At 55.5% G+C, this 15,702-nt stretch overlaps 1 protein-coding gene across 2 annotated transcripts in view; it reads left to right on the top strand.

Moving 5' to 3' along the window:
• Positions 1-15,702, top strand: part of SEMA6B (semaphorin 6B) — a 37,171-nt gene that overhangs the window by 17,089 nt on the left and 4,380 nt on the right. For both annotated transcript variants that reach the window (XM_024237113.3, XM_024237112.3), the window contains 13 exons: positions 4,329-4,478; positions 4,666-4,789; positions 5,589-5,649; positions 5,799-5,861; positions 6,722-6,823; positions 7,247-7,337; positions 7,717-7,836; positions 8,338-8,426; positions 10,148-10,365; positions 11,842-11,973; positions 12,503-12,652; positions 14,169-14,351; positions 14,441-14,587. In XM_024237113.3, the coding sequence (XP_024092881.2) occupies positions 4,358-4,478; positions 4,666-4,789; positions 5,589-5,649; positions 5,799-5,861; positions 6,722-6,823; positions 7,247-7,337; positions 7,717-7,836; positions 8,338-8,426; positions 10,148-10,365; positions 11,842-11,973; positions 12,503-12,652; positions 14,169-14,351; positions 14,441-14,587 (1,601 nt within the window). In that variant the 5' untranslated portion in view covers positions 4,329-4,357. The remainder of the gene's footprint in view (positions 1-4,328; positions 4,479-4,665; positions 4,790-5,588; positions 5,650-5,798; positions 5,862-6,721; positions 6,824-7,246; positions 7,338-7,716; positions 7,837-8,337; positions 8,427-10,147; positions 10,366-11,841; positions 11,974-12,502; positions 12,653-14,168; positions 14,352-14,440; positions 14,588-15,702) is intronic.

The raw sequence follows: 15,702 nt of genomic DNA, 5'->3' as shown, positions 1-15,702 counted from the left end.
ACCGTGTTAGCCAAGATGGTCTCGATCTCCTGACCTCGTGATCCGCCCGCCTCGGCCTCCCAAAGTGCTGTGATTACAGGCGTGAGCCACCGTGCCCGACCTGTTGTTATTTTATTTTATTTTTTTGAGACAGAGTCTCACTTGGTCGCCCAGACTGGAGTACAGTGGACCAGTCATAACTCACTGCATTCTTGAACTCTTGGGCTCAAGCGATCCTCTTGCTTCAGCATCACAAGTAAACTGGGACTACAGGCATGTGCCACCACGCCTGGTTAATTTTTTATTTCCTGTAGGAATTGTGAGGGGGTGTCTCACTATGTTGCCCAGGCTGGTCTCAAACTCCTGAGCTCAAGCAATCCTCTTGCTTTGGCCTCCCAAAGTGCTTTACAAAATTAATACAAAAATTAACTGGCCGTGGCAGTGCACACCTGTAATCCCAGCTTCTCAGGAGGCTGAGACACGAGAATCACTCGAACCTGGGAGGTGGAGGTTGTAGTGAGCCGATAGTGAGCCACTGCACTCCAGCCTGGGCCACAGAGTGAGACTCTTCCCCCCACTGCTCCCTCCCCCCTGCCCCCGAAAAAAAAGCCAGGCATGGTGGTGTGCACCTATGGTCCCAGCTACTCGAGAGGCTGAGGCAGGAGGATCGCTTGAGTCTGGAAGTTCAAGGCTGCAGTGAGTGGTGATTGTGCCACTGTACTCCAGTCTGGGCAACAAGCCAGACCCTGTTAAAACAATGTTTAAAGAAATAGTTTCTAGAGTTAAATATTGTTCTGATAAAACTCAAGATGAGGCCGGGTGCTGTGGCTCACACCTGTAATCCAAGCACTTTGGGAGGCCGAGGTGGGCGGATCACGAGGTCAGGAGATTGAGACCATCCTGGCTAACATGGTGAAACCCTGTCTCTACTAAAAAATACAAAAAATTAGCCGGGTGTGGTGGTGGCGGGAGCCATAGTCCCAGCTGCTGGGGAGGCTGAGGGAGGAGAATGGTGTGAACCCGGGAGGCAGAGCTCGCAGTGAGTGGAGATCGTGCCACTGCACTCCAGCCTGGGCGACAGAGCAAGACTCCGTCTCAAAAAAAAAAAAAAAAAAAAAACCACAAGATGAAAGACAGACCATATCACACCAATTAGGATGGCTACTGTCAAAAAACCAGAAGGTAGCCGGGCGTGATGGCTCACACCTGTAATCTTCGCACTTTGGGAGGCCAAGGCGGGTGGATCACCTGAGGTCAGGAGTTCGAGACCAGCCTGGCCAATATGGTGAATCCCCGTCTGTACTAAAATTACAAAATTTAGTCATGCATGGTGGAACCCGCCTGTGGTCCCAGGTACTCGGGAGGCTGAGGTGGGAGGATCGCTTGAACCCAGGAGGCGGAGATTGCGGTGGACCAAGATCATGCCACTGCACTCCAGCCTGGGTGACAGAGCGAGACTCCATCTCAAAAAAATAATAAGAATGAAGGAGGCTGGGCACGGTAGCTAACATCTGTAATCCCAGCACTTTGGGAGGTCGAGGTATGTGGATTGCATGAGGTCAGGAGTTCAAGACCAGCCTGACCAACATGGTGAAACCCCGTGTGTACTAAAAATAAAAAAAAAAATTAGCCGGGCGTGGTGGCATGCACCTGGAGTCCCAGCTACCTGGGAGGCTGAGAAAGAAGAATCGCTTGAACCTGGGAGGTGGAGGTTGCAGTGAGCTGAGATCGTGCCACTGCACTCCAGCCTGGGAGACAGAGCGAGACTCTGTCTCAAAAAAAGAAAAAAAAAAAAAGGGAAGGAAACCCTGACACAGGTCACAGTGTGGATGCATCTTGAGGCAATCACGCTCAGTGAGAGAAGCCAGACACGAAAGGACAAACACTGTGTGACCCCACTCCTAGGAAGTCCTAGACTCATCAGGTTCAGAGAAACAGTAGGATGGGAGGTGCCAGGGGCTGGGGAGGGGGGTGAGGAGTGAGTGTTTCATGGGGACAGAATTTCAGTTTGGGAAGTTGAGAAAGTTCTGGAGATGGTGGTGGTGGTGGTTGCACAATTATGTGGATGTTCTTAATGCCTGTGAACTGTGTGTCCTTAAAAACAGTTAAGGGCCCACCAGGCACCGTGGCTCACAACTGTAATCCCAGCACTTTGGGAGGCGGAAGCAGGCGGATCACCTGAGGTTAGGAGTTCGAGACCAGCCTGGCCAACATGGTGAAACCCCGTCTGTACTAAAAGTACAAAAATTAGCTGGGCGTGATGGCACGTGCCTGTGGTCTCAGGTACTTGGGAGGCTGAGGCGGGAGGATCGCTTGAACCCGGGAGGCAGCGATTACGGTGAGCCAAGATCATGCCGCTGCACTCCAGCCTGGGTGACAGAGCGAGACTCCATCTCAAAAAAATAATAAGAATGAAGGAGGCTGGGCACGGTGGCTCACACCTGTAATTCCAGCACTTTGGGAGGCCGAGGTGTGTGGATTGCATGAGGTCAGGAGTTCAAGACCAGCTTGACCAACATGGTGAAACCCCATGTGTACTAAAAATACAAAAAACTGTAGCCGGGCGTGGTGTCGTGCACCTGGAGTCCCAGTTACCTGGGAGGCTGAGAAAGGGGAATTGCTTGAACCCGGGAGGCGGAGGTTGCCGTGAGCCGAGATGGCACCACTGCACTCTAGCCTGGGCGACAGAGCAAGACTCTGTCTCAAATAATAATACTAATAGTTAAATGAAAATGGTTAAGATGACAGCTTTTATGTTATATATATTTTAGCCATTTTTTTTTTAAGGCACAGGGCAGACAGGGCTCTTAGCAAGGTTCTGGGGTAGGGGCTAGAAAGGCCCGTGGCATGAGGGGCAGGTAGGCGGAAGAGGGGTCTGCGGTCAGGGGCCTTGAATCCCAGGGAGAGGCTGGGGCTGGACTCGGGTCCCTGGGAGCTACAGGGTTGTAGAGCAGGGGAGGCGGCAGGGAAGGAAACTCTGAAGGAAACAGGGCCGTACCCTGAACACACGTGGAATCCGGGTGTTCGCTGAGTCACAAATCCTGGAAGCTCAGGGTCGTGGAGAGGAAGTCCAGCCGCGCTATGCAAGGTCTTCCTGTTTTTGGAGGAGGCAGGCACCCCAGGGCCGATCGTCGCGAATCACCTTCACCTCCGGGGGCTCAGAATCCCTGAGCCACAAGGCCAGGGCAGGGCTGGGGGATACCCCTGCTGCTCAGACAGGGAAATGGGCACAGAGCTTGCCCAATACTTCCCAGAAGGACGAGGCTGCTGAGCTTCTCATTCAGGGCTCCGGGACCTGGACTGTACCCCTTTCTGGTAGGGGGTGCCCTGAACTGGGACCTTCAGCATGGAGGGCGGGGGTTCAGAGGGTGAATTCCGCCGCCATGTCATTACCTGGATGGGAGAGGGTCTCCACTCCACACACCTAGAAGTATCTGCAAAGTTACCTTGAATGGGAGTGGGAAGCAGGCCCCCTTGAGAAGTAGTGAGGTGCCTGTCATGGAGGTGTGCAAGCGGAGGATGAAAAGGCTGGATTTGGGAAGGAGGTCAGACCTACCAGGGTTGCAGAGGCCCTTGGCATGGGGAATATTCTGTGATTCTTTAGTTATGTAGTACTGTCATTCCCAGCTTGTGGCTTTTTTTTTTCGGATGGAGTCTTGCTGTGTTGCCCAGGCTGGAGTGCAGCGGTGCGATCTTGGCTTACTGCAACCTCCACCTCCTGGGTTCAAGGGATTCTCCTGCCTCAGCTCTCCAGTAGCAGGGATTACAGGCACAGGCCACCATGCCTGGCTAATTTTTGTATTTTTTTGTAGAGACAGGGTTTCGCTATGTTAGGCAGGCTGGTCTTGAACTCCTGACCTCAGATGATCCTCCCACCTCGGCCTCCCAAGGTGTTGGGATTATAGGCGTGAGCCACCGCATACAGCCAGCTTGTGGCTTATAAAATTCCAAGAGCCTTTGACTCTTTTTTTTTTTTAGCTTTTGAGTTTAATATTTTGTGTTTTAATTCTAAGTATTTTTATGCATGTATTTTGAGATTGCATTTTTAAATATATGTTTTAGGATATTTGTATCCATTATTATAATAATTACTATTAGTTTTAAATTACCGAATGCAGTTTTGTTTGAAGTCGTTTTCTGGGCTTTCACGCACACGTGGCCATGAAGTTGTTCTGATAATTAAATCGGTGCTGTGTATTATTATTATTGCCATTATTGTTGTTGTTATTAATTATTATCCCCGTGGGGAATTTTTCTGGGATTTGAAGGAGCGTCTGCGGCTCTCGCGCGCCGTCTTGTGGCCGCGAGCGGAACTGCAGGCCTCTCACCTCGCCGCCCCTTGCCCGCAGGCGTCACCTCCTGTCGCCTGGCCCTCGCCATGCAGACCCCGCGAGCGTCCCCTCCCCGCTCGGCCCTGCTGCTTCTGCTGCTGCTACTGGGGGGTGCCCACGGCCTCTTTCCTGAGGAGCCGCCGCCGCTCAGCGTGGCCCCCAGGGACTGTGAGTCTGGGGGTGTCTTGGGGCGGGGGTGGAGTCCCGTGGGAGTATCTGCGTTCCCAGTTGGGTCTGCTGCGCCCACTGGGGGACTCAACCGGTCCAGGAGCCACCCCTAGAAGGGGCATGACCTTAGGCCACCCTCTCTTCACCCTCAGCCCTTGCTCACACCCCTCTCCACCCCCTCACTCAGACCTGAACCACTATCCCGTGTTTGTGGGCAGCGGGCCCGGACGCCTGACCCCCGCAGAAGGTGCTGACGACCTCAACATCCAGCGAGTCCTGCGGGTCAACAGGACGCTGTTCGTTGGGGACAGGTATTGCTGGGGACAGCGAGGAGGCCTGTGTGACGAGCAGAATGAGCGAGGGGGAGAGAGAGAGGAGGTGAGGGCAGGGAGGGGATGGAGCAGGTCGTGCAGGGCCTGTTGGGCCATTGGGAGGACTTAGGCTTTGACCCGGAGGAAGGTGGGAGACACGGAGGGTTGTAGGTAGAGGAAGGACTGGACCTGACTCAGGTGCTCGCACGCGCCCTCTGGTGGCTGCTTCTGGGAGGGGGCGAGATTGGAATCCAGGGGACCAGGGTGGAGGGGACTGGGCTGTCGAGGCTGGCTATGATTGAGGCTGGACCAGGTGGAAGCTGTCGTGGGGAGAAGCGAGTGTGAGATTACGGGGCTTCTAGGGATGGGCTTCCCAGGAAGGAGAGAGATCGGACAGATCAGATGCTTTGGAGAGGATGAGGAGGATGCAGAAGTGACCACTGGGCTTAACTACACGAGGTCACCAATGACGTTGAGCAGGGCGGCTTCCTCGGCAAGGGTGTGAGGGGAGAGAGCCTGGTGGGCGCCTGGGAGGCGCCGAGTGGGGCACCTGACCTAAGGCCATGGGACATGGCGTTGGGGGCAATCCGTAGGGCATGTCGGGCAGGAGGTGGAATGCAGGATATGAAGGCCTGCTGGGGCCCTTAGGGGGGGTGTGGTCGGCGCTGGAGTTGCTCGTGTCAGAGGCATTGGCATGTCCCTGCGTGCCCCCGAGTGCACACCACATTGGCAGTGGGAAGGATGGAACGGGAGAGGGTGGTGGAGCCCCCATGTCTCACTAACTATACCCCTCCCCCAGGGACAACCTCTACCGGGTAGAGCTGGAGCCCCCCACGTCCACGGAGCTGCGGTACCAGAGGGTGAGGAAGGGGTGCAGGTGGAAATGGAGGGGTAGGGCCAGGGGAACGCGGCACTGCGCCGTGGAGCTGGGTGGATTCGGCTCTGCACGGCGGGGTCACTTAGAGCTGCTGGGACCCGGTACTCCCTCACCAGCTCTCTCTGTCTGCAGAAGCTGACCTGGAGATCTAACCCCAGCGACATAAACGTGTGTCGGATGAAGGGCAAACAGGAGGTGAGTTGGCCCTTGCTCGGTCCCCGCCACTGCGAATCAGCCCTGGCATTACCCATGCCCCGCCCCAATCAGGTTAGGCCACGCCCACTCCGTCAGCCCTGGCCACGCCCCAACCGCCAGCCCTGTCCACACCCCCAAACAGCCAAGGCCTCGTCTACGTCCCCACCCAATTGGTCCTAGCCCGGCCCCCAACCTAGCCACAATTAGCCATAACCACGCCCCAAATAGTTCTGGCTATGCCCACACCTGTGCCCCAGTCAGTCCTACCACCACCCCCAGCTTCGTTCCAACAAGCCCAGGCCATGTTCACACGCCACCCAATCGCTCACACCCCACCCAATCGATCAGGTCCCCATCCCGACCCCTCCCCTGCCAGCCCTGCCCACCCCCCACGCCCCCGGCCTGCCCCAATAAGCTCAGGCCATGGCCACCCCACCAGCTCTGGCCACGCTCCCAACCTGGCCCCAATCAGCCATAACCATGCCCACCAAGCCCCAGTTAGTTCTGGTCACGACCATGCCCCACCCCAATCAGCCCTGACCACACCCAGGGCGGATCCTTCTCCTCCATCCCAGGTTAGGACTCTGCTGTTGCCATGGTTTTGCCCACAGTCTGACCATGCACACCATCCTGGCCTTGCCTGCATTGCTGATACAAACTGTTTCCCTGTCTGGGCCGCACCGTGTCCCCAGCCAGTCCTAGGTTCAGCCCCTGTCTTGGCCACGCCCCAAGGAGGGCCCAAGCCTCGGCCACGCCCACAAGAGACCGGCCCTCCATCCACACAATTCAGGTTCTGGCCACGCCCATGACCATGACCACGCCCACATCGCGCTCCCAACTTCCTCCTGTCCCCATCTCAGGGCGAGTGTCGAAACTTCGTAAAGGTGCTGCTCCTTCGGGACGAGTCCACGCTCTTTGTATGCGGTTCCAACGCCTTCAACCCGGTGTGCGCCAACTACAGCGTGAGTCTTCAGACTCCCTGCGCCCCAGGTCCAACCTCCAGGCCTTTGCTCGCCCGACCTCCGCTGGCCATGGCTTTTCCCCAGGCCGTGTCACCTCCTCCAGGAAGCCTTCCTGGATATACTTTCCCTGCCTTCTCCCCCTGAGCTCAAGAGGAGTCAGCGCTGTCCAAACGAGGCCTGTACGGGGCGCCAGGGAAGCCGTAGCTACTTAGGCAGTGAGCCAGTTACAGGTCTAACTAGGGATTGACTCTTAAACCCATTTACAGATCAGTAAACTGAGGCCCTGAGAGGTTAAGTGAGTGGCCAAGGTCACACAGTAATCCATGGTGGATCAGGATTCCCCCTGGAGTGGGGGGCTGAGGGAGCCAGGGGCTGCTAGGTGGGGTCAGGAGATCTGTCACTCAGGCCCCATGGTCCCTGCAGATAGACACCCTGCAGCCCGTCGGAGACAATATCAGCGGTATGGCCCGCTGCCCGTACGACCCCAAGCACGCCAATGTTGCCCTCTTCTCTGGTAAGTACCCCCCCCAACCTCCATGTGATCAGCCCCAGCCACAGGCAAGACCTGGCGTTTTCTACTCCAGCGTCTGGGTCGTTTCGAAGGCAGCTGGATGACCACTTGTCCCAGCTGTGACATGGGCAGACTCTCAGCCCAGGTTTGGGGCTCAGCTGGGATTGAGGCTCACTGGGGTTTGGGGTTTAGCCGGGGTCAGGGGCTCAGTTAAGGTCAGGGCTTGGATGGAGGTGGGGCTTGGATGGGATCAGGGCTCAGCCTGGAGACAGGGGCTCCCCTAGGCTCAGGACTCAGTCTCAGAAAATCAAGTTTCGACCCACCCAGCCCCTGACCTCTGCGGTCTCATCTCTTGCCTGCCTTCCCCACCCACCCCATCCAGACGGGATGCTCTTCACAGCTACTGTTACCGACTTCCTAGCCATTGATGCTGTCATCTACCGCAGCCTCGGGGACAGGCCCACCCTGCGCACCGTGAAACACGACTCCAAGTGGTTCAAAGGTGAGACCAGGAAGGGCAGTGGGCCCAGACCTGGCAGGGCCCAGAACCTGACATTCATCAAATCTCCCCACCAGAATAAGAGTCCCAGAGGAGCTTGGTGGGGAGATTTCCACCACATTCTTTGGAATCTGTTGGCCTTTTTGAAGACTAGAAAGCTAGAGGAACAAGTTTAGTTGGATCTAAAGTAGAACCCGCTGGAAGTGGGTGGCTTAGAAGCCCAAAATGGAACCACAGAAAAGATATAGCAGGACTCAGCTCTTCAACACATGAGGGAGGAAGATAACAAAAAATAGTTGATGTTGCCATTTGCAGCAAGAGACACAGCGATTTTAGGCTTCTGACCTCCCTTCCCCCTGCAAAATACCAAACTTCGAGTCTGTTTTATATTGTCTGGGTAACCAGCCTAGGTCCCCCCTTCACCATAAAAGCCAGTGAGTTCTTAGCCCCAGAAACCCCCTTTGTCATGTCAGGGGCTGAGTTCTGACTCCTCCTGTCCTGCAGAGCCTTACTTTGTCCATGCGGTGGAGTGGGGCAGCCATGTCTACTTCTTCTTCCGGGAGATTGCGATGGAGTTTAACTACCTGGAGAAGGTGAGGCCGGTACAGTGGGACATGAAGTTGAGAGGCTCTGCTCATGCGAAGTGAGGGGGCAGAGGTGGATCCATGAATCCCTGCATGGGGTGAGAGGGTCCTGCCCTCCATTTCTGGTCCCCAGGGCCTCCTTTCCAGCCATGATCAGGCCCTGAGGCTGAAGACATCTACGGAGCAGCCGTGGAGCACTCAGCCCTGACGAGGGACTTGAGTTGGAAGTCAGATACACCTGGTGCTGTTGCTGTTCACCTGTCCACCCACCCAGCCACAATCACTTATCCATCCTTCGTCCCCTGTCCATCTGTCTACCTGCTCACCCTCCCGCTTACCCATCTGCCTGTTCTTCAGCCCACCCACACTTTCATGAGCCCATTCATCCATCTACTCATCTGCCCACCCACTCACTCATCCACCCACTACCATCCATCCGTGCACTCATCCATCTCTCCATGCATCCATCCACCCATCAATTCATCCAGCCACCCTTCCATCCTATCCATCTATCAGTCCATCCATCTAGCCATCCATCTATCCATCATCTATCCATCCATTCATCCATCCATCCATCCCATCCACCCATCCATCCATTTATCTACCCATCCACCCACACACCCACCCACCCACCTATCCATCCATCCATCCATCCATCCATCCATCCACACATCCATCCATCCATCCATCCATCCATCCCATCCATCCAGCTGCCAATCCATCCACCCATCCATTCATCCATCTACCTATCCACCCACCCATCCATCCATCCATCATTCATCTATCCATCCATCTGCCAATCCATCCATTCTTCCATCTCATCCATCCATCCATCTCATTCACCCACTCATCATCTATGCACCCACCCATCTATCCATGCATTTATCTGCCCATCCACCCACACACCCATCCGTCCATCCATCCATCCATCCATCCATCCATCCATCCATCCATCCATCCATCCATCCACTCACCCATCCAACCATCCACCCACCCAACTCACCCATCCATCCATCTGTCCATCCATCCATCCATCCATCCATCCACCCACCCACTTACCCATCCATTCATTCATCCACTTATTCACCTATCCATGCATCCATCCAATCCATTCACCTGGCTTTCTCTCCATCCATCTGTTCATCCATCCACCCACCCATCCATCTACTTATCTACCAATTGCTTGATTACCTCGTCCTCCTTCACCATCTCTTCCATTATCTATCATCCTTTTTCAGATGTATTTATTTATCCATCCACCCACTCATCCCTCCATTGTAATCGTCCATCCATCTACTCATCCACTCATCCATCCATCCAGGCAACCAGGCAGTGCTGAAGTGCACAGACTGCCACTAACTACTATTGTGACCTTGGACCAGTCACTTCCTTTTATCCGTGCCTCTTACCAGTGTCCCCATATGTACAATGGGGGGATATCAGTAGGCCCCGCTCGGGAAGAGTGTAAGAGATGTGAGAGTAAAATGTGGGTCTTCGTGGAAACAGTGATGATTATGGTTGTCACTGTTGCTATTATCATCATTGACATTCCCACCGGGGATTTCTGCCAGGGAAGCCAGTGCCCAGAGAGGAATGGTGACTGGCCAGGGTCCCACCAGAGCCAGGGTCAGACTCCTCCATCCCGGTTTGGGTGGTGGGTGGCACAGCCTGTGAGCAGGCCTTCCTGGGACACAGAGTTCAGGCCCCCATCTGTCCACTGTCACGCCCAGGTGGTGGTGTCCCGCGTGGCCCGAGTGTGCAAGAACGATGTGGGAGGCTCCCCCCGCGTGCTGGAGAAGCAGTGGACATCCTTCCTGAAGGCGCGGCTCAACTGCTCTGTGCCCGGAGACTCCCATTTCTACTTCAACGTGCTGCAGGCTGTCACGGGCGTGGTCAGCCTCGGGGGCCGGCCCGTGGTCCTGGCCGTTTTTTCCACGCCCAGCAACAGGTCAGCGCCCACCAATGGGAGCGAACTGGGAGCATTTGCTGGGCATGGGTAGAGAGGGCCTGCATTCACTCCTCAGATATGCCCTGGGTCCTAGGTTGGGCACCACTGGATTAGACCTCTGAGAGGCCTCGGCCCCAGGCTGGGGTGGGACAAGCTGACACTGACCCTCTAAGTCCCTTTGGTCAGAACTGGGCCAAAGGTATCCTCGTCCTCTGCCTTTGGGGAGAGGAGCAGGGAGGGCTTCCTGGAGGAGGGGACACTGGAGCTAGGCTTTGGGTGTGAGATGGAGGAAGAGGGAAGAGTGTTCAAAGTTGAAGAAACAGCACATGCAAAGGTCCTGAGGCTGCAGTGAGTTCAGTATATTTAAGTAATCGCAAGAGAGTCTGTGTGGGAACTAGGGGAGAATGCACAACAGGAGGGCAGGGAAGTGATGGGATGGATCAGGCAACGCTTTGTGGGGCGTAGGCAGAAACCTGGACTTTTTCCCTGAGAGCACTGGGGAGCCGTGGAACAGTGAAGAGCAAGAGGGATGAGATCAGATTTGCATTTTTTTTTTTTTGGTTTGGTTTGGTTTTTTTTGAGACAGAGTTTCACTCTTGTTGCCCAGGCTGGAGTGCAATGGCGCGATCTTGGCTCACTGCAACCTCTGCTTCCTGGGTTCAAGCAATTCTCCTGCCTCAGTCTCCCTAGTAGCTGGGATTACAGGCGTGCGCCACCACACCCAGCTTATTTTGTATTTTTAGTAGAGACGGGGTTTCTCCATTTTGGTCAGGCTGGTCTCAAACTCCTGACCTTGTGATCCACCCACCTCGGCCTCCCAAAGTGTTGGGATTACAGGCGTCAGCCACCGCACCCGGCCAAGGTTTGCATTTTTAAAAAGCCTGCTTGTGGACTGGGCACGGTGGCTCCGCCTGTAATCCCAGCACTTTGGGGGGCTGAGGAGGGCGGATCACTTGAGGTCAGGAGTTTGAAACCAGCCTGGCCAACATGGTGAAACCCCATCTCTACTAAAAATACAAAAATTAGCTGGGTGTGGTGGTGGGCACCTGTAATTCCAGTTACTCGGGAGACTGAGGCAGGAGAATTGCTTGAACCCGGGAGGTGTAGGTTACAGTGACCTGAGATCACGTCACTGCACTCCAGCCTCGGTGACAGAGCAAGACTCGGTCTCCAAAAAAAAAAAAAAGCCTGCTGGGGAGTGGGTTCTAACAGTGGCACTGGGGAGGCAGGACATCCAGTTAAACAGGGATGGGGGCCTGCACAGGGGTGGCCTCGTAGACCCTGAAATGTGGTCCAATCTGAGATGTTACTCAGGAGGAGTGGCTGCATTGGACAGATGTGGGAGGGACAGGGGACATCTCTGGCCTAGGAAGACTGAAGATTCGCTGGCTCCTGCAGACAGAGGCTCCTGCACGCGCTTGTCCGAGATGGGGCCTCCCACTGGGCTCACCAAACTTTTTCATCCCAACCCCTCAGCATCCCTGGGTCGGCTGTCTGCGCCTTTGACATGACACAGGTGGCGGCTGTGTTTGAAGGCCGCTTCCGAGAGCAGAAGTCCCCCGAGTCCATCTGGACACCGGTGCCAGAGGATCAGGTGCCTCGACCCCGGTGAGAACCCCCTCCATCCTGAGTCACGTGTCTGGATGAGGTCCTGATCCCCAGGGCCAAGGGCTGGGGCTTCCTGGTGGTTATTTAGCTGATGCTGAGTTCAGCTGTACCCATTATACAGTTGGGAAAAACTGAGGCCGGGTGTGGTGGCTCACGCCTGTAATCCTAGCGCTTTGGGAGGCTGAGGTGGGCAGATCACCTGAGGTCGAGGGTTTGAGACCAGCCTGACCAACATGGCGAAACCTGTCTCTACTAAAAATACAAAAATTAGCCAGGCATGATGGCACATGCCTGTAATCCCAGCCACTCGGGTGGCTGAGGCAGGAGAATCGCTTGAACCCAGGAGGTGGAGGTTGCAGTGAGCCAAAGCACTCCAGCCTAGGCAACAGATTGAGACTCCGTCTCAAAAACAAAACAAACAAACAAAAAAACTGAGGGCCGTTCGGCAAAGCAATGGGTACCTCTGGTGAATCAAGCCCCTTTATGAGGACCTTTACGTTCGTCCTGACCACACCCTTGTCACCCCCAGGCCAGGGTGCTGCGCAGCCCCCGGGATGCAGTACAATGCCTCCAGCGCCTTGCCGGATGACATCCTCAACTTTGTCAAGACCCACCCTCTGATGGACGAGGCGGTGCCCTCGCTGGGCCACGCGCCCTGGATCGTGCGGACCCTGATGAGGTCGGTCCTGGAGGGGCAGGGCGTGGCGAGAGGAGACAGGATGGGGTAGATTGAGGGTGAGAGGATCCAGATGCTCAACACAGCTGAGCCCATGGCTTCCCGCGCTGCCCAGAGAGCTGGAGACACAGAGAGACAGAGAGGGAAAGATGGAGAGACACTAGGAAAGAGAGAACAAAGAGAGAGACAGAGAGGGATCAAGAGGTGACAGATGGGGCTGGGCACGGTGGCTCATGCTTGTAATCCCAGCACTTTGGGAGGCCAGATCACCTAAGGCCAGGAGTTCGAGACCACCCTGGCCAACATGGAGAAACCTCGTCTCTACTTAAAATAAAAAAATTGGCCGGGCGCGGTGGCTCACGCCTGTAATCCCAGCACTTTGGGAGGCCGAGGCGGGCGGATCACGAGGTCAGGAGATGGAGACCATCTTGGTTAACATGGTGAAACCCCGTCTCTACTAAAAATGCAAAAAATTAGCCGGGCGTGGTGGTGGGCGCCTGTACTCCCAGCTACTCAGGAGGCTGAGGCAGGAGAATCACTTGAACCCGGGAGGCGGAGGTTGCAGTGAGCCGAGATCCCGCCACTGCACTCCAGCCTGGGGCCAGAGGGAGACTACATCTCAAAAAAAAAAAAAAAAAAAGAGGTAGACAGACAGACACATACCAGGAGAACAAACGGGGAGAGAGACAGAGAAACAGGGAGAGAGGCAATCAGAGACAGACACCCAAAGAGGCAGAGATAGGGAAGAGAGACAAAGAGAGAAAGACACTGAAAGGTATACAGACACACATACATATCAGGAGAAAGCGGGGCTGGGCACAGTGGCTCATGCCTGTAATCCCAGCACTTTGAGAGGCTGAGACGGGAGGATCACTTGAGGTCAGGAGTTTGAAACCAGCCTGGCCAAATGGTGAAACCCTGTCTCTACTAAAAATACAGAAAAAAAAAAACCATCAGCTGGGTATGGTGGTGTGCGCCTGTAGTCCCAGCTACTTGGGAGGCTGAGGCAGGAGAATCGCTTGAACCCAGGAGGCGGAGGTTGCAGTGAGCTGAGATCACGCCACTGCACTACAGCCTGGGCAGCAGAGCGATACTCTGTCTCAACAAAACAAAACAAAACAAAACATAAATTTGGCAGGCGTGATGGCGCGCACCTGTAGTCCCTGCTACTCAGGAGGCTAAGGCAAGAGAATCGCTTGAACCCAGGAGGCGGAGGTTGCAGTGAGCTGAGATTGCGCCACTGCACTCCAGCCTGGGTGACAGAGTGAGACTCCATCTCAACCAAAGAGACAGGGCTGAGGAGAGCCTGGTTTGGGGTTATGTTTCAAAAAACGGCGAGTGTGCCCACGTGCCTGTGTGATCACCCGTGTCCCCAGCATCCATGCACACACGCATTTATTGCTGTCACATGTTTTGGTGTGTCAGCGTCTGTATGCACCCGTGTAACTATGCCCATGTCCGTGTTGGTGGCATGTGGTGATATGGGGCCAGCCTGACCCTCCCCTGCCCTGTCCCCCAGGCACCAGCTGACTCGAGTGGCTGTGGACGTGGGAGCCGGCCCCTGGGGCAACCAGACCGTTGTCTTCCTGGGTTCCGAGGCGGGGACGGTCCTCAAGTTCCTCGTCCGGCCCAATGCCAGCACCTCAGGGACGTCTGGGCTCAGTGTCTTCCTGGAGGAGTTTGAGACCTACCGGCCAGACAGGTAAGTCCGGGCAAAGGTGGGGAAGGGGTGCCAGCAGGAGGAGAGATGGGCTGAGATGCCCTCAGCCTCACCACTCTGCTTGTCCCCAGGTGTGGACGGCCCGGCAGTGGCGAGACAGGGCAGCGGCTGCTGAGCTTGGAGCTGGATGCGGCTTCGGGGGGCCTGCTGGCTGCCTTCCCCCGCTGCGTGGTCCGAGTGCCCGTGGCTCGCTGCCAGCAGTACTCGGGGTGTATGAAGTGAGTGTCCACCCCAGGCCGGCCGTGGGCGGGAAGCAACGGAGGATGGGCATAGGGAGGGAGAGCTGGGTTCCGGTCAAAAGCCCAATGATGTCCTAGTCATTGAGCTGGGCAGAGGGCACGGCCTGTGCAAAGGCCCGGGGGCAGGACCACTCCTGGTGTGTTGGAAGAACAGCAAGGTAGCCGGTGTGGCTAGAGCAGAGTGAGCAAGTGGGAGAGAGGGAGGAGAGGAGGACGGGGAGGGGATGGGAGGGGACGGGGCAGTTTGTGCAGAGCTTTGTGAGCCTCGGGGAGGACTTGGGCTTTGACCTTGAAGGAGGTGGGAGCCATGTAGGGTTGCAGGCAGAGGAGGGACTGGCCCTGACTCAGGTGCTTACAGGTGCCCTCTGGTGGCTGCTGCCAGGAGGAGACTGCAGGGGAAGGAGAACCAGGGACCAGGGTGGAGACTCTTCCCCTGTGTCTAAAATGGGAGGAAAGCTAGGATGCATGCCAGTGCTGGCACACACCTGTACTCCATGTGAGCCTTCAATGCAGAGGACCCTGCTTCCTGCCCGCTGTTATTGCAACAATGACCCAGTAGCTCCGAGTCCAAGGGCACAGCCTCTGGCACGATGCCTGGGCTCCCATCTCAGCTCTGCCACTTGGGCAAACATTTACTTTCTCGAGCCTTAGTTTGCGTATCTGTAAAATGGGGAGGGAAAAGTGCCCTGCACACAGATTTGTTCTAAGGACTCCAGAAGTTGCTATTAAGAGGAGGGACTGGGCTTGGTAGCTCACGCCTGTCATCCCAGCACTTTGGGAGGCCAAGGCAGGAGGACTCCTTGAGCCCAGGAGTTCGAGACCAGCCTGGGCAACACAGCATAGTGAGAGCCTGTCTCTAAAAAAAAAAAAATGCAAAAATCAGCTGGGTGTGGTGGCACACACCTGTGGTCCCAGCTACTCAGAAGGCTGAGGCAGGAGGATCACTTGAGCCTGGGAGGTTGAGGCTGCAGTGAACTATGATCATGCCACTGTACTCCAGCCTGGGTGACAGAGCATGACCCTGTCTCTTAAAGAAAAAAAAAATTAAACTTTAATAAAAAAAATTTTTTAAATTTAAAAATAAACGCCAGGCG

The sequence above is a fragment of the Pongo abelii genome, chromosome 20, assembly GCF_028885655.2.
Source record: "Pongo abelii isolate AG06213 chromosome 20, NHGRI_mPonAbe1-v2.0_pri, whole genome shotgun sequence".
NCBI lineage: Eukaryota > Metazoa > Chordata > Mammalia > Primates > Hominidae > Pongo > Pongo abelii.
Note: the sequence above shows the minus strand (reverse complement) of the source record. Positions and strands in the feature narration are given on the sequence as shown.